At 47.9% G+C, this 21,215-nt stretch overlaps 2 protein-coding genes across 7 annotated transcripts in view; one reads left to right on the top strand and one right to left on the bottom strand.

The window, feature by feature from the left end:
- Nucleotides 1–8,653, bottom strand: part of ANKRD16 (ankyrin repeat domain 16) — a 10,993-nt gene extending 2,340 nt beyond the window's left edge. For 2 of the 3 annotated variants that reach the window (XM_045874472.3, XM_045874475.3), the window contains exons 1-5: nucleotides 7,779–8,652; nucleotides 5,147–5,367; nucleotides 3,209–3,251; nucleotides 819–927; nucleotides 340–501 (exon numbers count right to left, since the gene is read on the bottom strand). In XM_045874472.3, the coding sequence (XP_045730428.1) occupies nucleotides 340–501; nucleotides 819–927; nucleotides 3,209–3,251; nucleotides 5,147–5,367; nucleotides 7,779–8,098 (855 nt within the window). In that variant the 5' untranslated portion in view covers nucleotides 8,099–8,652. Of the gene's footprint in view, nucleotides 1–339; nucleotides 502–818; nucleotides 928–3,208; nucleotides 3,252–5,146; nucleotides 5,368–7,778 lie in introns of all 3 variants that reach the window. The other variant, XM_045874473.3, reaches the window with a different exon arrangement.
- A 203-nt stretch (nucleotides 8,654–8,856) lies between these two features.
- FBH1 (F-box DNA helicase 1) overlaps nucleotides 8,857–21,215 on the top strand; it is a 52,501-nt gene continuing 40,142 nt past the window's right edge. Inside the window, exons 1-2 of one of the 4 annotated variants that reach the window (XM_045874469.3) lie at nucleotides 8,857–8,998; nucleotides 20,131–20,277. In XM_045874469.3, the coding sequence (XP_045730425.1) occupies nucleotide 8,998; nucleotides 20,131–20,277 (148 nt within the window). In that variant the 5' untranslated portion in view covers nucleotides 8,857–8,997. Of the gene's footprint in view, nucleotides 8,999–9,266; nucleotides 13,061–20,130; nucleotides 20,278–21,215 lie in introns of those variants that run through there. The other 3 variants (XR_010411722.1, XM_045874468.3, XM_045874470.3) reach the window with 3 other exon arrangements.

The following is a 21,215-nucleotide window of genomic DNA, read 5'->3' as shown; positions in this document are numbered from 1 at the left end:
ACCTCGTCTCTCCACTGCCTTCCTGGGGAATAGGAGAGTGCCGTTCACAGGGAAATAATTATTCCTGCTGCTGCTGGAAAAGCCAGTCGGGGTAGGTAGCCAGTGAGGCTGAAGATAACCCGCAAAACACGCCTAACAGTTGAGACCGGGCGTGTAAGCAGCGAGCCTCCACTGCAGAAATGTTCCCTTCTGGAATCTAGTGTAAGGACAGAGCAGCAGGACTTTACATGGGGGATTCTTAGGGCTGCAAATGACATTATTCCTGAAAACGGAACAAGGGCGGGTGCGAACGAAAGCCTGGACATCACACGGAGGGAAGGCTTTCCCGGAGAGACAAACCTTAGCGGCGAAATGCAGCGGCGTCAGGCGGCTGGGTGCTGCCCTGGCGTTCACGTCGGCACCCAGCTTGGACACCAGGAAGCGGAGGGCCTCGTCCTGCCCGGTGACGGCTGCCCTGTGGATGGCCTGTGCGCCCAGGGCGTCCCGCGCCGCCCAGCAAGCCTGGTGGGCGGGGGAGGGGAGGCCACATGTGAGGAGCAGGGACCTCCTGGCGGATCCCCAAGGCCTCTCTGGCCAAACACAGGCCAGACCCCACGCTCTGGCCCCCGGCGCCCTCGGTGGGCAGCCTGCGCTCACTCCTGCGGTCCAGCCACTTACTGGATCCTCCTCCTCCTCTAACTGCTCCCTGCTCATCACACACGTGAGCCTCGCAGGGGCCCCAGACAAGGACGTCTGCCTCCCGCTCGCCCACCGTGACACTGAGCCCACATCAGAGGTGCTCCCTGGTCTGAGACTCATGGGAAGAACCGTTTCTATACCTCGTGCTGTTCGAGCAGCAGCTGGGCCACATCGATGTGGCCGCACTGAACCGCGTCCATGAAGGGCGTGCAGCCACACCTGTCCGCGCAGTCGGCTCCGTACTGGCACCTGCCGCCCGAACCCAAAGCGGCAGGTCAGACAGGGGTCCCTGCCGCATGTGTGCGCACACACACACACGCTGCGGAGACTGGAGCGCGGTCCCTGTCCCCCAAACTCAGCCCCTCCTCGGACTTCCTCACCCCATTTACAGGCATCATCTTCCCCTCATGACCAGCCTGTTACCAAAGTCTCAATTCTGGGTCCACTTCTCCCGCCATGGCTCCTGACTTGCTAACCATTCTCACAGCCACCAGACCACCCTGGGTATGGCCACTCCTGCTTGAAACCTTTACCTCCCAACCACAAAGGAAAATCTAAACCCTCATGACCCTGGGGTCAGGATAATGTGGCGTCTGCTCATCTCCCCAGGCTCCTCGGGGCCACCCATGTCCTTCCTGGTCCTCCTCCTCCTCCCACCTCCTTCCCAGTCCTGCTTTTCCCAACTGTCCTACCTTCATCTCAATCCTGCCTTTTTCTTTTCCCACCTACTCCGCTGTCCTATCCTTTCTATTCCTACCTGTCCTTTTTCTTAATTCAGCCTCCAATGTGACCTCCTTCCATTCCTACCTTCTTCACAGTTACCTGTCCTACCGTCTCCCTGGTTCTCCTCTCAGTCCCGACTCCAAATGAACCTACCTTCTTCTGTTCCTACCTTCTCTATGATCCTATCTGTCCTTTCTTCTTGGTCCTGCCTCCTACCTGACCTACCTTCTTCCATTCCTACCTCTCCTCTCTTCTTCTGTTCTTACCTTCAGGGTCCTATCCAACCTACCTTCTTGGCCCCCCTTCCCACCTTTTCTACCTTCGTTAAGGTCCTATCTGTCCTACCCTCTTCTTGCTCATTATCTTCTCCTCCAGTTGCCCAGCTTTTTGCTGCCTCTGCATTTGCTGATCCCCTCTGCTTGGAACACTGGTTCTCCCTCCTTCACTTCAGATTACAGCTTCGATATGACCTCACAGAGGCCCCTCTTCTCTCCTCCATCCACAGGAGGACCTTTGCTCCCTCACAGCACTGCATTAAGTCCTGGTCTCTTCTCACTATTCAGTATCTGCTCTGATAGTCTCTTCCACTCTCGTGAATTCAGTCATCAGTTCTATGTTGATGATGCCCACCTTTGTTTCTCAGCTCACACCCCTCCTATGGGTTTCAGATCTGTGTCTGTAGCTGGCCACTCGACATCTCTGCTTGGGCACCAGAGAGATGCATCCAACTCAATGTGTCCGAAAGTGAAATTATCATCTTCCTGGCAAACCTGCTCCTCCTCCAGGGCTCTCTGTCCCAGTAAATGGCACCAGCACCATCACCAGTTGCTCAGCAAGAAACCTGTCATCCTGACGTCTCCTCCCTCACTCCCTTCATCAAATTATTCACCTGGATCTATTGATCCCACCTCTTAAGTATCTCCATGTCTTTCTCTTCACCCCTACAGTCAGGGTCTTAGTCCAGCTACCATTATTTCTCTCCTGTTGAACTGCAACGGCCTCCCAACATTCACGGCCCCCACTCCTGCTTCCCCCCAATCCATTCTCTATTTTCCTACCAGAGGATCTCTGAAAAATGCAAATTTCTTATTACTGTCCACCCGGCACTCTGCTTAAAACCCTTCAATGGCATCGCATACACTTAGAATAAAATCTGAAGTCCTCATATAGTCCTCTGTCCTCCCTAAGTCTGGCCTTCCTCATCATGCACTCTTCTCCCTGTCACTCCTGGGGCACCAGCTCACACTGGACTTTCAGTTTTCTAAAGCACCATGCTTTCTCTTGGCTCTGAGCATTCACGGGGATTGTTACCTCTGTCTGGAATGTGGCCCACCTCCCACTTTTAGCCTCCTTCGGATAGCTTGAATACCCTGGGGGCCAAGATTCCTCACTCCCCGGCAAGGTGGGTCTTCCTGGCATATGTTCCTGGAGGGATCCTGCGATTCCTTGTACTCCTGGGATTCACAGGACGTGAACAGTGAATCTTGTCTGCCAGTGTGTGAGTTCCATGGGGAGGACCCCTGTCGGCTGGCTTCTCTTGCAGCCCGTGCACATGGTATAGTGCTAAGTGAGTGCTGAGGCACTGAGTATATGAATACTTGCAAAATGAGCAGATGCATGCATGATTTTTTTTTTCTCATGTTACTTAGCAATTTTTGTTTTATATTCTTTGAGTTATGTCCTTTGTTCATCTCTCTTTGGGTATGTTAGTTTCTTTCTGAGCAATTTTTCTGAGCTTTTCCTATAGCATCGATATTAACTGTCACAATTAGGGAATCCTTCTCCCCATTTGCTGTTTTGTTCTTACCTCTGGAGAAGGACCTTCACTGCGTCTAAACAGCCATGCATTGCTGGAAGAAGAGTTGAGAGTCAGAGCTTTTTAGTGCAGGTATAAAACTCTTCTTTCCTCCTCTCTCTGCCCCATCCTTTTAGCTAGGACTTACGGGAAGCAGTCATTAAATCAGGGACACTGTTACCATTCTAGAAAAATAAAAATTTAGCTGGGTAAGTGGTAACGATGATGTTTTCACTTAACAGGCACTTAGCCAACACTCGATTTTCTTGTTTTTTTGAGCACTTCAATGGTAAATTCTCAGTCCTCAACTTTCTCCTCACTTTTGTGCTGCAAATCCTTAGGGCCAGTCAGTTTTTGCCTAGGAAATGTAAAACATATTAATAATGATCCGTGACAAAATAAGCAGGAATGTAATTCTCCTGCTAAAGAGAACGACACTCAATAATAAAGATTTCAACTATCTGTTCTCCACTCTTTTCTGTGAATGGCTAGGTGCTGATTGTTTCTAGGGGAACTAGTCAAATAATTCATAGCAGAGAAAAGTTTTTCTACTCACTTGTAAAGATTTAAAAAGAGGGCGCCTGGGTGGCTCAGTTGGTTAAGCGACTGCCTTCGGCTCAGGTCATGATCCTGGAGTCCCGGGATCGAGTCCCATGTCGGGCTCCCCGCTCGGTGGGGAGTCTGCTTCTCCCCCTGACCCTTTCCCCTCTCATGCTCTCTCTCACTCTCTCTCTCTCTCTCCAATAAATAAATATAATCTTAAAAAAAAAAAAAGATTTAAAAAGAATTCCTTGGTCCCTAACTGCTCTCTGTAGCTGTAATAATTCTATGCATATTTCCTAAACTATATCATGTCACAGGTATTGATGTTTTGAGAAACCAAGGCCCGTATTTTATTTATTTATTTATTTATTTATTTATTTATTTATTTATTTATTCATTTATTTATTTAAAGATTTTATTTATTTGACAGACAGAGACACAGTGAGAGAGGGAACACAAGCAGGGGGAGTGGGAAAGGGAGAAGCAGGCTTCCCGCCGAGCAGGGAGCTCGATGCGGGGCTCGATCCCAGGACCCTGGGATCATGACCTGAGCTGAAGGCAGACGCTTAAAGACTGAGCCACCCAGTGCCCCAAGGCCCTGTATTTTAATTCAATGTACTATCCAGAAGGCTAAAGATCATTTTTTAAATTTCCTGATCCGGACTCTTGAGGTCTTTAATATCTGTGTTGTCTTACACCACAGCACTTTTTGCTTTTCACCAATTTAAAATAATCTATGAATAGATAATTCGGATTTAAGAATAATTACTCAGTTGTGTCCCACATATTTATTGACATTATCACTAGATAAGTCAAAGACACTCAGGCCCAGGTACCTTCATTACAAGTTCCTATATTTATTTAAATGGATTAGCACTGTGGTAAGTATTGCTGAGGATATTTGGAAATACTGTCTCTTTTCCTCATTTTGGGTAACAATGACAACGTAAACACGATCCTGAAAATAGCCACACCCAGTTGTTCTGTGCTCAGTGTGTGTCAAGCACTGCAACAGGGGATTTATATACATCCTGTTCCTTAAACTCTATAGCAACCTTGTGATATGGGCATCATTACCATCATTATTTTGCTGATGAGGAAATTTGCTTAAGAGGCTAAGTCCCTTGCCAAGGTCAAAGACAGTAAAGAACAGAATGAGCTTTCCAACAAACTGGGGAGGACAGGACAGATACGAATATGAGAAAAAAGAACATATTATGTGCCAAGTTCTATTAGCTGTAGGAACAAACTATATGCTGAAATACCCCAAAGCTGCTCTTATTCCTGGCCCTCTAGTTTCCAAACCCCTCCAGCCCTGTGGGTGCCCCTAACTAGAAGGCGTTCTACAGGGCCCGGTGGGCGGGCTGCACATCCGTGCCTGCGTCTCTGCAGAGCTCCCAGCCGTACCTGCCGTGTGCAGAGGAGTTCTCCCGATTTTGCTCTCTGTCTTCCAGGCGGTTGGGCAAACAGTGAGCAAGTACTGGAGGATCAGAGGGTCACCCTCTCGGCTGGCAATGTGGAGACTATTCCAGCCGTCTTTGTTCTTCAGAAGTGGGTTGGCACCATGTTCTACAAGGTCCTGGATCACCTCCAGATTCTTCCTTGTGCAGGCCATCATCAAAGGAGTCCTAAGGCCAATCAGGACAAACTGTCAGACAGAAGGGCAGCTGAGACATTAGAAGTGAGCAGCTGGGTCTTCAGAAAAGCACATGCCCTTGGCAGAGATGGAAAACCTAGAGGACTCAAGGGTCTGGGAAGCAGGAAAACAGCATTGACTGGCAACTTCTTTGCCTGCTGTGAGACTGGGAGAAATAAGAAAGGGAAAGTGATTAGGATGTAGGCGTGCCTGCCTGCAGGAGGAGAATACCGAGGAGACAAACCTGCTTCTGGACAAGTTTAGACTATGGGACCAAACTGAGACAGAGTTAATCAAAATCATAGACAGTTTGTCTTGAATAATGTATTTTTAAAAAGATTTTCTTTATTTATTTGAGAGAAAGAGAGAGCACAAGCAGGGGGAAGTGGCAGAAGGACAGGGAGAAGCAGGTTCCCCACTGAGCAGGGAGCCCAACATGGGTCTCGATCCCAGGACCTCAGGATCACGACCTGAGCTGAAGGCAGATGCTTAACCAACTGAGCCACCCAGGCGCCCATGTCTTGAATAATATTTGTGTAAGAGATACTCCCCTGGACTTATCCCATTCACTTCAATCAGTAATCATTTATGAATTAAATTGTGCTGAAAAAGGGCTAAAAAAGAACATTTGACACAGTGCCTACCCATTAGGAGCATACATTGCTGACATAAACGGAACAGTGTGATTACAATAAGTTTCTGAACTGATTTGTGTTCACAATTATGGGAATAAACTACATTAATATCAAAGGAGGTGGATCTATCCTTTCTCTTCTCATAAATGATCTTGGATGAGCAATTTCAGTTCCATGAGCTTCTGGTTTGTCATCTGTAAAATGAGAGAGACATAACCCTTGGAAAGCAAGGGCAGGTCTTATTTACCTCCTGATTCCCAGGGTTAGGACCCATGTCTGGCACACAGTGGGAGCTCACTATACCTAGGAGACCTCTAAGGCCACATCTAGGATCTATCTTCTAAGATTGCTATGACATTAATTAATTACCAACACTTTTGCGGGGGGGATGTAGCAATGAGAGTGAATGAGAAGTTACAGAGGGAGAAACCCAGATAAATGAAGGCTGGAACTTTCCAGAAGGACTTCACAGAGGGAATAAATCTTGAGCAAGGCAGGATGATTGGAAAAGCAGGGAAGGTATTGCAGAAAGCCAGAAAGGTGAGAATGGGCAAAAATTTCTCACTGCAACTACACCTCTCACATACAAACTCAAATGAACTTTGCCTCTTTAATGGATTTTTGGGGAAAGGCCAGTTCCCTAACCACAGAATTGTTCTGAGGCATGTATGAGGTAATATGTCTGTTGGAATGGTCTTTAGACCAGTTCACCAGCAGCAGAAGAAAATCAGTCTTGTGCTAAGTCACAGCCAAAGTGCAGCCCTCAAAACATAACCATGCTGACTCCCTCATCCCAGCAGGCAAGATGCACTTTATTTAACTGTAAGTCTATCTGCTGTGGTTCATATTTATATCAGATCAGAAATCACTTGCAGGCAGGAACTTCGTTATGTTATGAATCTTGGGATGTTCATCACCACATAGTGAGTACTGGAAACAATGTCTGTCTGACAAAATGCAATTGGTTTGTGTGATGGTACCTCGGAATATCTTGTCTGTGGAGGTGCTCACGCAAGGCTATTCATGTGATAAAATCACATAAAGCACCACACACACTGAAGTGTCTGTGTAACTGGTGAAATCTGATTAAATACATCCACCGTAGTAGCAGTGTCAATTTCTTTCTTTCTTTTTTTTTTTTTTAAAGATTTTATTTATTTATTTAAGAGAGAGAATGAGAGAGAGAGAGAGAGCACACGAGAGGGGGGAGGGTCAGAGGGAGAAGCAGACCCCCTGCCGAGCAGGGAGCCCGATGCGGGACTCGATCCCAGGACTCCAGGATCATGACCTGAGCCGAAGGCAGTCGCTTAACCAACTGAGCCACCCAGGCGCCCCAGTGTCAATTTCTTAGTCTTGGTATTGCACTATAGCTGTGTAAGATGGTAACTTTGGGGGAGTCTGGGGGAAGGGCGCACGGGGCTTCCCTGAACATTTCTTTGCAACCTTCTGTGAACCTCTATTCCAAAATAACAAATTAAAACAATGCTACTGGTGAAGTAATCATTTAGCTAGGCGAGGCTCAAGCTATAGGTAGTACAGACAATTCATTGTTTGATCGTATTCCATACTGTTTCATAAAGGGAAAGGGTTTGGAACAGAGGACTGGAACAGTTTAATCCCGTAAGAGTACCCCACTGTTCACAGAGGGTAATCTGTCCTCCAGGGGTAGGCTCAGAAGCTATGGTGTCGAGGCGAAAAAGTACACGGGAATCCATAACTCTGCGGAGAAGTTGGGGGGGGGCGTCTTTCGGGAACCCCAGCCACCTACCAGTCGGCTTTCTTCAGGCAGTCGACCGCGGCTCCTCTGCCCAGCAGGTAGCGCACGCAGTCCCGGTGGCCCTGCGAGGCAGCCTCGTGCAGAGGCCGCTTGTAGTCTCGGTTGGTGGCCTCGATGTCCATGTCCCAGGTCTCGACCAGATAGGCCAGCACGTCCCGATGCCCGAGGCGGGCGGCGCAGTGCAGGAGGGTGTCCCCGGCGGGCCCCGGGCAGTCCGCGCGCCCGGCTCCCCGCAGCTCCTCCCGCAGGGCGCACAGCTGGCCTTCCTGCACCAGCCGGTAGAGCCGCCGCGGGTCCCCCGGCGCTGCCATGGCCGCGGGCGCCGGTGGCGGAGGAAGGGGCGTGCGGGCCCCCAGCCCTGACCCCCGCGGTCCCCGGGACGCCCGGACCTCCGCTGCTCTATGCGCGGGTGGTCCTCCAGCGGGCGACTCGCCTCGCCCACCGCCGCGGACGCGCGCTCCGGATGCGGGCCCGGCTGTGCTCACGGGCCCAAGGCTCGTTCCCAGGCTGCCGCCCGCACGGGCTGCATTTGGGGGAGCCACATCAGATGTGAGGGGTGCTGCCGCCCAGCCGGCCCCGGGCCAGTGCTCGCTCCACGCGGCAGCAGGGTCCGCCCGGCCCCGACAGCAGCCAGCTGGGCGGCGGCGGCGGCGGCGGCGGAGGAGCCGGCGCGGGGCTGCACCCGAGAGGGGCCGGGATCCCAGCCGGGACCGCCGCCTTCCCGTCGCCAGGCAGCCGCGGGCCCTCAGGGAGGGGGTGGGGCCCCGCGCGTCCCCACCCTCAGCCCCTCCCTCACCCAACCTCAACCACCCCCTCCACTCCCGGCCGCGACCCCTCCTCGGGTTCGCGGGCGCTCGGAGGAACTCTGGGAAAGTTTCCACTCGCCTCCTCGGCCCCAGCGGAAGCACGGACGGGGCGGGGTCCGCTGGCGGTAGCCGCGCCCCCTGGGGAGCGCGTTCCGATTGGTCGCTGGAGCAGTCCGTCAGCACGCCCCCTCCGTGTGCCGTTCCGATTGGACGTGCAGGCAGTCCGTCAGCCCTGGCGGCGGGCTCTTCCCGGGGCTGCGGCTAGGGCGGAGCTGGGGGAGGAAGTCCGCGGCCTGCTCGGGCTGGCGCTGCCCTGGGGACGCTGGGGCTGGGAGGCCGGGCGGCCCGGGCCCTGCGGTGGCGGCGGCGGCGGCGGCGGCGGGAGGCCCGGTCCGGAGCGCCATAGTGCGTGAGGCCGCGGACGTGGCAGGGAGCGCGGGCGGGGCTCTGCCGTGTGGACACTTCAGCTCTTGGGGTCCTGAGCGGGGGTCCGGCCTGGCGGGGCTGGGAGCAGGTCCGCGGGGGGCGTGGGGGCCCGGGACGAGCACAGCTGTGCAGGAGCTCGGGTCCGCCGCGGGCTGCCAGGCTGGAGGGGGTCGGCGGGGCGTGCACGCAGGAGGGCGAGGGGCGCCCCCACACTGCGTCTTGCGGCCGGGGAAGGGGGGTGCTGGTCGTTCACCGTCGGTTGCAGAAGGAGTCACGGGGGACGTGGCCTCGGTGGCTGACAAGCCCGCATTTCCTTTTCTACCCTGGTGTTTTGACCTTGGGCGAGTCATTTGATTGTGTCTTCTTGCGACTCTTTCATTTGTAGGTTCCTTATCTGAATACCTCTCCTCTGAATACTAAGAAAATTAGGGTGATGTGGGAAGGCCTTGAGCTTGTCCTGTGGAGGGTACGTTGAGATCTAAGCAAGCTGAATGGGGTGATGAGAAAGATTAGGGCAGGTGCTGAATTCTTAACCAGGTCTTATTGGGTACTAGTCATTCAGGCCTCCTGGTTTTTCAGTCCAAAAGTTGCTACTCTTTGCCGAGCCTGGAAACAGTTATGCTTTACATTTTGTGTTACGCTGTATGGTTTACAGAGTACGTTAATTAATTTGCAGACAGCCCTGTGAGGCAGTATTACGGGTGGGGAAATCGATGCCTCAAGAAGTTAGTGATTTCCCCATGGAGCTAGAGGTAGTGAAGTCCTCTGGAACAAAGGGTGGTGGCACCTAGTAAGCTCCTGCTGGGGCCTGGCACTGTGCTCACATAAATTAAGGGAGATAAAATGAAAGGAGACCTCTGGTAGGACCCATGCAAACAAGCCCATTTCACTAATGAGCAGATTGAATTTGGTTAATTTACTGAATAATATGAGTAGTCACTGGAGACAGAACTGGGTCCAATATCAGCTTTGCCGAAGTTATTGTTCCATTATATCTTGCCACTTCAGCAAGGGTAGGCTTAAAAGTATTTTGAAATGCGTCAAGTTTTAGAACATGCCCAGCATTGCTCTTACTGCGGCTGTTGGATTGGTACAAATGGAAGCTTAGGCATCTTGTAACTTCAATTTTTTTTTGCTGCTCATGCCCCCCAGCCCCATCCTAATCACAAACGACCCCACTTTTTCTTGCCTTATGTCTCCAGTTTCCGTTTTTATTTTTTTATTTTTTAAAGATTTTATTTATTTGACAGAGAGACACAGCAAGAGAGGGAACACAAGTGAGGGAGAGGATGAAGCAGGTTCCCCGCAGAGCAGGGAGCCTGCTGTGGGGCTCGATCCCAGGACCCTGGGATCATGACCTGAGCTGAAGGCAGATGCTCAACGACTGAGCCACCCAGGCACCCCTGGTTTCCCTGTTTTTAAAAACAAAATGGGGACACATGGATACACATAAGAATAGTTCTTTTTTTTTTTTTTTAAAGATTTTATTTATTTGACAGAGCACAAGCAGGGGGAGCAGCAGGCAGAAGAGGGAGACGCAGGCTCCCCGAGGAGCAGGGAGCCTGATGCAGGGCTTGATCCTAGGGCCCCGGGATCATGACCTGAGCCAAAGGCAGTCACTTAACCAACTGAACCACCCAGGTGCCCCACGATAAGAATATTTCAAATCCAGATAATTGGTCACTTACCTGGTGCCCTCAATGCAAATCCTCTCCTGTGTTCTTTAGGAATGTAGCTTCTGTATCCCCCTATAGATAACTAGATGATAACGTATACACATCTGACCATGGCCCTTGTGATTTTCTAGAGGAAAAGCTTGGTGTAGAGGAGAGGAATCTGTACAGTAAGCTGACAGATGGAACTGTGTTTTGGTCTTGCTGATTTCCCAGTTGGGCTGCCCATTTCTTTTCCGCAGGCTTTTGGAATTTGTGGTTTGCTATTTAGTGTCTCATTTCTCTTGTAGTCAGTATTGGCATTGGGATTTGCTACGTGGCTGTCTTCTCTCCTTTCTCATACGTTGTATTTCGTGGTCCTGTAGCATTCAGCTACGGTCATCGGTGTCCTGATTGTTGGCGTGTTCTGTGGTCTGTGAGTGTGTGAACACTGTTGGTATTGGTCATAGAACTGTGAGTTCAGTTTTGCTGCCGTCATCTTTTCTCTGCTGCTTCTCATATCCCTCTATCCTTTCTAGGCGGATTTTATTTGAAAACCGAATTGGATTCTATCTTTGCCCTTCTGGCTTGGAAATCACTTACTCCTAGAAATTTATCTCACAGCATCTCACATCTTACGGCTTCTACTGTCACTCACATGCCTTTTGAGGACCAGTCTCCTATTTCAAAGTTCAGCTTGGAGCTTAAACCGGCATCCCACAGATAACTTTAAAACGAAGCAAAACAAACAACTGCTTTCAAAACGGGAAAACTTTCATCTTCCCCTTCCAGGAAAAAGCAAGAAAAACAAAAACACTCTCTTTTACTCCTTAACGTGGTTGATGACGTGACTTCTGGGTTCCCGCTAGAAATGTCAGTTACCTTTGTCACTCCTTCTCTTTCATCGTTCTTCTCAGTCTTGTTGAAGAAGATGTGTTGATTTTCCTGTTCCTCTCCTCCCTATTTCTGCTGCTGCTCAGGCCTTTCCCAACTCTTGTCTCGGGTAAGGAAGTGGCTTTCTGTCTGATTTTCCTGGCGGTCTCTGTGTCTGCCCATCCTCTACCCAGCTTCCAGGATGACTGTTGTAGAGTGTGAATCTGACTCTACTTTGGCCCTGCTGGTAAGCTAGATGATCTCCCGAAACACCTACATGGTGAAGCCCACAATTTCTTTAGTGCTCTATTTAAGGACCTTTACAATCTGTGCCTTCAAATTCCTCTTCCAGCCTTCTTCCCCATCTGTGAACCTCTTGTTCTAATGAAATTCGACTTCCCACTGCACCAGTGCTGTGCTATTTCTCTGTGTTTTGTACATAGTGTTTCTTTTGCCCTACTGAATCCTACTCGTCTTCTGAGGCTGACTCTTCATAAAGTCTTTTTCAGCATCCCTCCTCTGTTCACTTTACTCTCACAGCACCGCATGTGTATAGTGCCTGATGTACGGTGATTTGTGATTGTTTTGCTCGCTGCCTTATGCACAGGCAAAATTGTTTGTGTTTTGTACGCTCGCTGTTTAGCATTCGACACCAGAGAGGAAGGCTTCATGGTGTTTATAATGAATCTGGGATATAGTGACAACTTAAAAGTGCTTGTGGAATGAATTGACAGAAGGAAAAGCCTTTCAAATATATAAAAATATACTCTAGGCTGTAAGTAACAGTAATTTTCTTATTTTTCCTTTCTTTTCACCGTTCCTTCTTATCCTTGTGAGAAACCTGCATCTCCGTCCTTGTGTGTTCTAATAAATGAATGCTTTCTCTTCGGGAGGAGCAGGTGTTTGCAGGGTGTGAGATGATCTGAGGAAGATCAAGCCTGGCTCGCAGGCTTGTGGGATTTCTAGAGAAGCAGGATGTGGCGATGGGAGGCACCCTGTCAAGGGAGCTAGGACCACAGTATCTTCTTTCTGCGTTTATTTCTTGCAGTGCTAATGGGGACACAGTATTTTGAAGTTTTTCCATTTTGAGCTTACTGTAGTTAGTGATTATTTTCTTCACAGTTATGTTTTCTAAATACTCACTTGTTATTAAGTCTTCGGTTATGACGTTTCACAATGATGAAAAAAAGTGACCTAGAAATCAAGCCTGAAGTTTTCAGAGGCTGCTTTAAAGCCTGCTGGATACAGAAGGCGGAATGTTACAGGAGAAAGAACACTGCCCCTGGGGAGTCCGAACAGCTAAGTGCTGTCGCCTACAAGCTGTTGTGACTTGAAGCAAGCCTCCTCTGAGCCCCGGTTAAAGCGTGGCCCAGTCGTAGGATCTGGTGAGGTTCCAGTGAGGATATGAAAAGGAACTTCTGGGTTTCGAAGTCAAGGAAGAACCGAACTTCTATGGAGGGAAGCAGGGGAGCACTGCGGGGGTGCATTTGTCTGATCGCCAGTTACACATGGAGAGGTATGTGTTGGGTGCTGGGCTGAGGGAGGCCCTCGCTCCTGCCTCCCGCCAGATGACAGAGCTTTCAGTCCAAGTGGAAGACATGTTAATACGCACACAAACAGTTGATGATAATATAATAACAGTAAAATACACTATAGTAATTTGCATATGAGGCATATCTAATACACAGTTTTACAGATCATTGTTACAAGTATCTCAGAGACCTACAGGGTGGTTTTATTACTGCAAAGTACTTCCTGGCTTGAATGAATACTTCCTGCAGGGCTGAAGTTGGGAAATAATACATTAACTGGTTAAATTGAGCCCTTAGGTCTCACAGGTTGCAATTTGACCTGTGAAGTACCTGGATCCTTGCCATAATGGGCCACATTGCAGCGCACCCTGCTATCTCCATAGGAAACCCAAGACGGAAAGTGTCCACTTATCTGTCTTCACTGAGCCCCTCTGAGAAAAGCAGGCGGCTTGTGGGGAACTAACAGGATGAGGTTAGGTGACTCAGTAAGTTAGCAGAACTGCCCTCTGTGGTTCTTTTAGGAGCAGTCTGTCTGGTCAGGTACTTTGTCCTAGACAATTACCTTTTCTTTTTCTTTCCTTCTTTCCTTCCTTTCCTTCCTTCCTTCCTTCCTTCCTTCCTTCCTTCCTTCCTTCCTTCCTTCCTTCCTCTTTTAAGATTTTATCTATTTATTTGACACACACAGAGCACAAACAGGGGGAGGGGCAGAGGGAGAAGCAGACTCTCCGCTGAGCAGGGAGCCTGCTGTGGGGCTCGATCCCAGGACCCTGGGATCATGACCTGAGCTGAAGGCAGACGCTTAACTGACTGAGCCACCCAGGTGCCCTGATTTCTTTTCTTTCTTTTTTTTTTTTTAAGCAGTTATTTAAGTCTTTCCCTCCAGGAATTGTAGAATTGTAGATATTTATTATCTTCATCGTGTCCATTTAGGTCTGTAACCTGTAAGTTTTAGAGGACTTTTTGTTAGAAATTCTGATTAGCAATGATAGGGGAAGAAAGAAAATTACTTGGTATCAATTTCAAATGATCCTGGGATGGTTAGAGTAGGCTTGGCTACAGTAACAATTAGACTCAAACATGTAATGACAAAGTTCATTTCTCAATCTCAGGACAATCTAAGGTGGTTCCAGTTTGTGTGTGTGAGAGTGTGTGAGTGCGTGCGTGCGTGTGTGCGTGTGTGTGTGTGAGTATTGGAGAGTGGGGGGGAGCGGCCCTCTTTGAAGCAGTAATCCAAGGACCCAGGCTGCTGGAGGTGCTTCTATTTTCAACATGGGGCCTCTACTGATGCTGGGGAGTCAAGTTCCCTGTTAACTGGAAGGGGGGCAGAAGATGGAGGGACAAGCCTGAGAGGTTTTGTGGGCCAGGCCTGCAAGGGGCCCCGTCGCTTTTATTTGCATCCCGTTGGCTCGAGCTCAGTCAGTGACATCCTAACTGTGGTCAAGACAGAGAAGTGTAGACTTGCTGTGTGCTGAGGAAGAAGAGAAACAACCCAGAGCAGCCTGTTTCACTTTCTATGACTTGTTTTGTAAGTGGTTTTGCACTAAAGATTCTGGAATGAAGCCGACTGATGAGAACAGAGTCGAGGAATCATAGCTCATTCAACGAGTAGCTCAGGGTCTGTTACTTGCAAAGTATTAAGAGCTTTGAGGAATAAGGTGGTGAGACATGTTCCCAGCCTTCTAGGGGCTTCCAGTCCAGGAGAGGTTGAGAACAGCTGTTGCTCAGGGGAGACCTCGGTCAGTGGGCCTGCCTAGAGAGGGGTGGCCTAGGGAGGCGGGGCTAGGGCCGACTGTTGTCAAGGTGAAGAGATTCGATGATGGATACAGGTAATAATCACTGCAGGTAATCACCACTTTGAAGTCAGCACAGAGTGGGAACCTGAGGTGCTGCTCGTCTGCTGAGCTGTGGGTTCTTGAAAGGGAGGGGGGACCACAAGAGTGGGGGGTCAGAGAGATGTCATGCTATAAGAAAGCCATCACAGAAAAAGCAGTGTGGTAATGGGCAGGGTTCTGTTTGACAAAATGGCTTTCCTACGTCCTCAGTTTTTTCCTGTCCTGACACATGAGGGAGATGACACATTTCTGTTAGTCACTGTGGTAGAGTCTCTAAGAGGGGTACAAAACACCCACTTGGGTACAGAGGAGATTCATAGCACAGGGGCCTCATGCAGCTTGGAAAGCCCATGAGTGATTCTGGTCTCTTGCCATCCCCTTAACTGTGCACACTCATCACGGGACACTCTTTGCCTTTGCTCCTTAAAGGATCACGAGCAACTCCTAACAATGAGAGAGGTGCCCTTTGAGACTCGGTGCACAGCGCGCTTGCCATTTAGACGGGGGAGGAATGCCATGAGGTTTGGGTGACTCGGGAGGAGGAGGTAGCATTTGAGCATCTTTATTTTGATAAAATTATATTTGAACTGTTGGTTTGGAAGTCTGTTAATAAGAATAGAAGGGTGGTTAGAATTTTGCGGTACTTTTTTTTTTTAAATTTCACAAGAACGTTCATGCTGTTAAAATAAAATGCATGCACCTTTAAGGAGACACCGAGCGTGGTGGGGTCAACATGTTAGTTCTAACATTTCAGCCGATAGGTTTTGTCAGCCTCGATATGGATGTCACAAAGTATTTTCATCTGTATTGTCTCATTTGAACCTCAGCCGTCCTGTGAATTCAGTGTGGCAGGTTATTATAGTCCCCATTTTTAATGATAAGGGAATTGAGGCTTTAAGTGTGGAATATACCTGCCAAGTAGAGGAGGTCTTCTGACTCCCAGTCGGAAGGTAGCACACGTTGAACCACAGTTCAGTGATTTGTACGACTCCAGAGGTAGACAGACACAGGGCTCTGGCTCCCAGTTGAGTTGAGTGAAGCACTCCATCTCTCAGAGGTCTGAGACTCAGATAAAATGCAGTCTGGTTTTTCTGACCTCTAACTGAAGTCTGAAAAGTAATTTTTGATATGGAAATCCAATAAAAGTGGTAACTCTGCCTCCCATGTCAGCAGTCATGGGTGGCTCAGGTGACGCCACTTCAGATGATAATATCCAGAAGCCAGATTGCTCAGCCTGGGTGCCCCTACTCCTCCGCTCTTACCCTTAGTTCCTTCCGCGATAGCTTCATGCTGGAATCCATGGGAATTTACCAGAACTCTCTGGAAGCAGAATATTCTGCTCACTCCTGTTACATCTTTCTTTTGCTCTTGCGCCTTTGTAAGATTTCTGCAGGCATTTCACCTTCTCAACAAACATTTAAGATTCTGATGTATTTTACAAAATAAATATGTAAATAAGAGCCTACTCTGTCCATGTAACTTAGTTTTCCAAAAACAGTTCCTTTTGGGTGTTCTTGATGTTTTTCTCATGTGGTCTGCCCTTGCCAGTTTCCCCATGGAAACCGTTCTGAAAGCAGTTCTACAGCAAATTCCTAGTGATCTGGGGCTTAGGGTCCTGGGCCACCCAGCCTTACCACGCTCCCTGCTCTCTTCTCATCCTTCTCCTCTCAGTGTTCACTGAACAGGTGCCATGCGTCCGGTACTGTGCTATGTTCAGAGGGTACGGTAGCGGAAAAGACAGAATAGTTCCTTATCTACTTGGAGTACACTGACTGGACTGACTCCTGGGCGTGTGATTAAGACATTACCCGGGCGCCTGGGTGGCTCAGTTGGTTAAGCAACTGCCTTCGGCTCAGGTCATGATCCTGGAGTCCCGGGATCGAGTCCCGCATCGGGCTCCCTACTCGGCAGGGAGTCTGCTTCTCCCTCTGACCCTCCTCCCTCTCATGCTCTCTGTCTCCCATTCTCTCTCTCAGATAAATAAATAAAAAATCTTTAAAAAATAAAAAAAATAAGATTTTATTTATTTGGGCGCCTGGGTGGCTCAGTTGGTTAAGCGACTGCCTTCGGCTCAGGTCGTGATCCTGGAGTCCCGGGATCGAGTCCTGCATCGGGCTCCCTGCTCGGCAGAGAGTCTGCTTCTCCCTCTGACCCTCCCCCCTCTCATGTGCTCTCTTTCATTCTCTCTCTCTCAAATAAATAAATAAAATCTTTAAAAAAAAAAAAAAGACATTACCCACTAGTTGATGGTCATTATCAGTGCCTCCCATGTTTTCATTGTAGCATCATTATTACAGATAACTTGCTGGGGAGAGCTGGGGAGGGCTGGGATAAAGCCATTCTTAGGTACTTTTTACAGAAAAAGTTCCCAGGTGCGTGGCATCTTAGTACCTCTTCTCTACACACCTGCTGTCAGCTACTGTCTTGTTTAACAGTTTGCCAAAGCTGAATTTAAGGGTATGTTGTAGATTTGTGTGGGCATCTAAACCCTTGACTGACCCCAGTGTTCTAACTGGTTCTATGTCTCTGTTGTCTTTTAGACGTCTTTTTTTTTTTTTTTTTTAAAGACTTTATTTATTTATTTGAGACAGAGAGCATGAGAGGGAGGAAGGTCAGAGGGAGAAGCAGACTCCCTGCCGAGCAGGGAGCCCGATGCGGGACTCGATCCAGGGACTCCAGGATCATGACCTGAGCCGAAGGCAGTCGCTTAACCAACTGAGCCACCCAGGCGCCCCTTTTAGACGTCTTCTGTTACCCGACTCATCCCAGTAAGCTAAGCAGGTCTGCGCTGGCCCCAAGGCCCTGGATCGTATGAATTTGAGTGGTTTGATGTTAATCTTATTCCTTTGTGATTTTTATCCACGACAGCTTTTCCTCTCCAGGCCAGTTTGGCAATAGACCTTCACCTTCTTTAAATGAGATATTGTCTATTAGTAGCTTTTTGCTGTTACCTCCTGTTCTAATTCTAGACGTTCTGTTTGCCAGCTCTGAAACAGTTGTGGGTATTTGAAGGGCCAGAGAAGCAAAGACCAGTCACGTATTTGGGATCTGCAGTGTTAGTGGGTTTATTGGTTGGAATTCTGCAGCTGCCACTGTAAGTTGAACCAAATGTGCTTGGAGCACCCAAATTAGGGGCCAGGACTTGTCAGTGTTCTGGAAGGGTCACTGTAGTTCTGCCTTCTGTCTTTTTGCCAGTCTGGCTGGAGTCCGCATTCAGGCAAAATAATTAAGTTGTTGACTTTGTAATATGAAGGATTTGAGGCAGAAGTGGTCAAGTCGTGCCTTGTATATAAAAAGAGAATAATCAGACCTTAAGCTTATTTTTTTCAATGTAGAAAATTTCAAATATATTTTATTTTTTTAATGTAGACAAAGTGCACATTCATTTTTTGCCTCTCTAAGTGTGAATAAGACTCGTGGTTGTTAGCGTCAAGGAATATATTTAACAGCAACAAAAAAATCAGTTATAAAACCGTTACACTGGAGGGGATATTTTCTGTTCATAATAAGTAATTAAGCTTTTTTACTTTTTTTTTTAAGATATTCCCAGGAATACAGACATGGTTGTGATTGGACTGCTAATGCACTTCATGTCTTACCATTAGGTGGCGTCTTTATAATTTGAAAGTTATTTCTGTGTTTTATGCAAATCAGTCATAGCTAAGCTTTGTTAAGTAGAGTAAGCAGAGGGGTATATTTGTGTGGGGTTTTATAGTTCAGTGACTGTTTGTGGGTGTATTTTCTCATTTAAGCATTGTAACACCTCGAAGTCTTAGAGAAGTAAGTGGCCTGAGGTCCGGCAGCTGCTGTGTGGTGGGCCAGGAGCTCACACCGGTGCCCCTTCCTCTCGCTGCGCTTGCCACTTTGATCCCTCCGGGCATGTTTGTGTCAACGGCTCCGTGCTTCATGTTCTGTCTCTGCCTCTAGCCTCTCAATTCACATAGCAGAAGGTCTCTAGCATCCTCTTAGAGGGCCTTGTACAACTGTTTTTGCATGTAGAAATCATTATTTTAAAGTCTTAAAATATCCATGGAAATTTTTTTTGTTCTAAAACTTCTGTTTAAACCTTGAAAGAAGGAACTGAAATTTGGAAGGATTGTTTCTGAAGAAGCTAAGGGCCGAGAGGGGGATTAATGATTTAAAAAAAAAAAAAAAGTAAATTGTGCTCGTTATACTCATCAGTGACTTGGTTTTAGACACTTTAATGCTGAAATGTTGAATGAGATTCTGGCATCTGACACTAGAATTTACTCGAGTATTTTTAGGACCTGTAAAAATATGGTACTGACAGGAATGGATTTTATTCTTTCTTGACCATCTTCTGTAAAGGATGACTCTAATTGTTATATCTATTCTTGTCCTCTGTCTCCTTTTTCTTTCTTTTTTAAAGTGTAACTATTCAAAGTGTTTAACATTCAGTATAACCGTTCTGTTTAATGCCCATAAGGAGGTAGCTAGATCTTACATGTGTTAACAGATACAGAAACATGAAAGTCTTGGTTAAATATGAAAAGGAGTTACCTGATAGACAGTGACTAATGTAGAACTACACATGTCAGTACTCTGAGACAGAATCCTAGGTACAGTTCCTGCTGTAATACATTGCTAAGGCAGGGTATGAAATTTCCTCCTGAAGATCCTCGGGAACGGATTTGATTCTCTTCTACTTGGGGGCATCAGTCCTGTCCCCTTACATCAGTGCCAGTGTGGAGATGCCCTGGGGGCTGACAGGCATACCCGGTGGTCCCCTCTGGGAATTTACAGGGACTGTTCCATTAGTCACTGCGTTCTGCTTCTGAGACTTGGAGAAGCTAGTATATACTGGGGATGATGAATGAGTTTATTTTTGCAAAGCTATAGCCGACTCTTAAATACTTACTGTTATTATGGGAATATAAATGGCTGAAGTCAAAGAAAAGATGTTGGATCTCAACTTACGCATTAGTTGAATAAAGAGTTCATGATCAGGGCTTCCAGAAGGTATAATAAATAAAAGAATCATTTTAGGATCTTATTTTAAGATTTTTAAATTCTAAGGAGGAAATGCTAAGAGACTAGGAAATGACTAAAAGTGGATAGGAACATGGGGAAGAAGGAAAGGGCTGGCTGGGGTGGTCCACAGTCACTAGATTCCTAAAAATTAAGTATAAGCTGTGGCTCACTTGGAGAGTTGGTGATAACTAACGAGTGTCCCATTTCTTCTGCCCGTTGGTACAAAACAGTGAGACGGAAGCACCTTACAGCCATCGACTGCCAGCATTTGGCTCGGAGTCACTTGGCTGTGACCCAGCCCTTCGGTCAAAGATGGACCAACAGAGACCCGAACCATGGTCTCTATCCTAGACCCAGAACAAAAAGAGGGACTAGGGGTATGTCTTCCAAAAATACCTTGCATTTCCGAATCTGTAGTGTGTGTGACCTTTGACTATTTCCTGGTATTTGTAAGTATTGCTGCTGTGATCTTGTAGTTCTGTTGCAATAGTTTGACACGTTTTTCATTATTTGTGAGTTTCCGTGAAAATGGCATCCTATGGTAGCGGTTGGCCAAAGCCCCAGGAAAACGTGGCAGAACGAGTAGCGTTAGCTTGCTGTACCACAGGGTGGTGGAAGACGTGAGCCAGCGTCTCACTCCTCCTCTCTAGACTGCTGCGATATCCTTTCTCTAGTGGTCCGTCACTGGGCCCACCGTGCCATTAGTTTGCTCCGAAATGCCCCCATGCCGTGCTTTCACGGTGGACTGTGCCCTTTGTCACCTTGTGCCCGGCTGCTGCAGGGGCCCTTCTCCTTGCCTTCAGGTCTTATTTCTTCCAGATTGGCTGGAACATACAGCGTCAAGTTAATATCCTTGAGTTCCATTTTCTGTCCTGCCACTCAGGCACCTGCCATGAAGTGTTTCCCTGTTATTATTATGGACGCAAGCTCGGACTTGCCGTCACCTGGTATTTATTATTAATTACATGCAAATTCTACTTCTGGCACTTTGGTTTTCTTATCACCCATCTAGGTGCCAAACGAATTCCTACTTTTGTTAGTGATACCCATCAGGAGAATCCCGATTGCCTTATTTCCCTTTGATATATTTAATTTCAGAATCCAACTCAAATCCTACTGAGTCATCTAACTATTGTAATACGTGTTTGTCACATTTTGGAACTACCATAACCAATGTATAAGGCAGTTTTAAACTCAGTGGTGATATTTTGTTTGTTTTGTGTGTAGAAGTCAACTTCTCTGTGTCATGAGTTCACTGACAAAGACTTTGTCAGCGTGTGTACATTTCTGTGTGGAGTCCTGGCACTGAGCACGT

This window comes from Mirounga angustirostris, unplaced genomic scaffold (assembly GCF_029215605.1).
Source record: "Mirounga angustirostris isolate CCGP_5_RB_7025 unplaced genomic scaffold, mMirAng1.0.hap1 SCAF_5, whole genome shotgun sequence".
In the NCBI taxonomy this organism is placed as follows: Eukaryota; Metazoa; Chordata; class Mammalia; order Carnivora; family Phocidae; genus Mirounga; species Mirounga angustirostris.
This window is presented reverse-complemented; position numbering and strand designations above follow the sequence as displayed.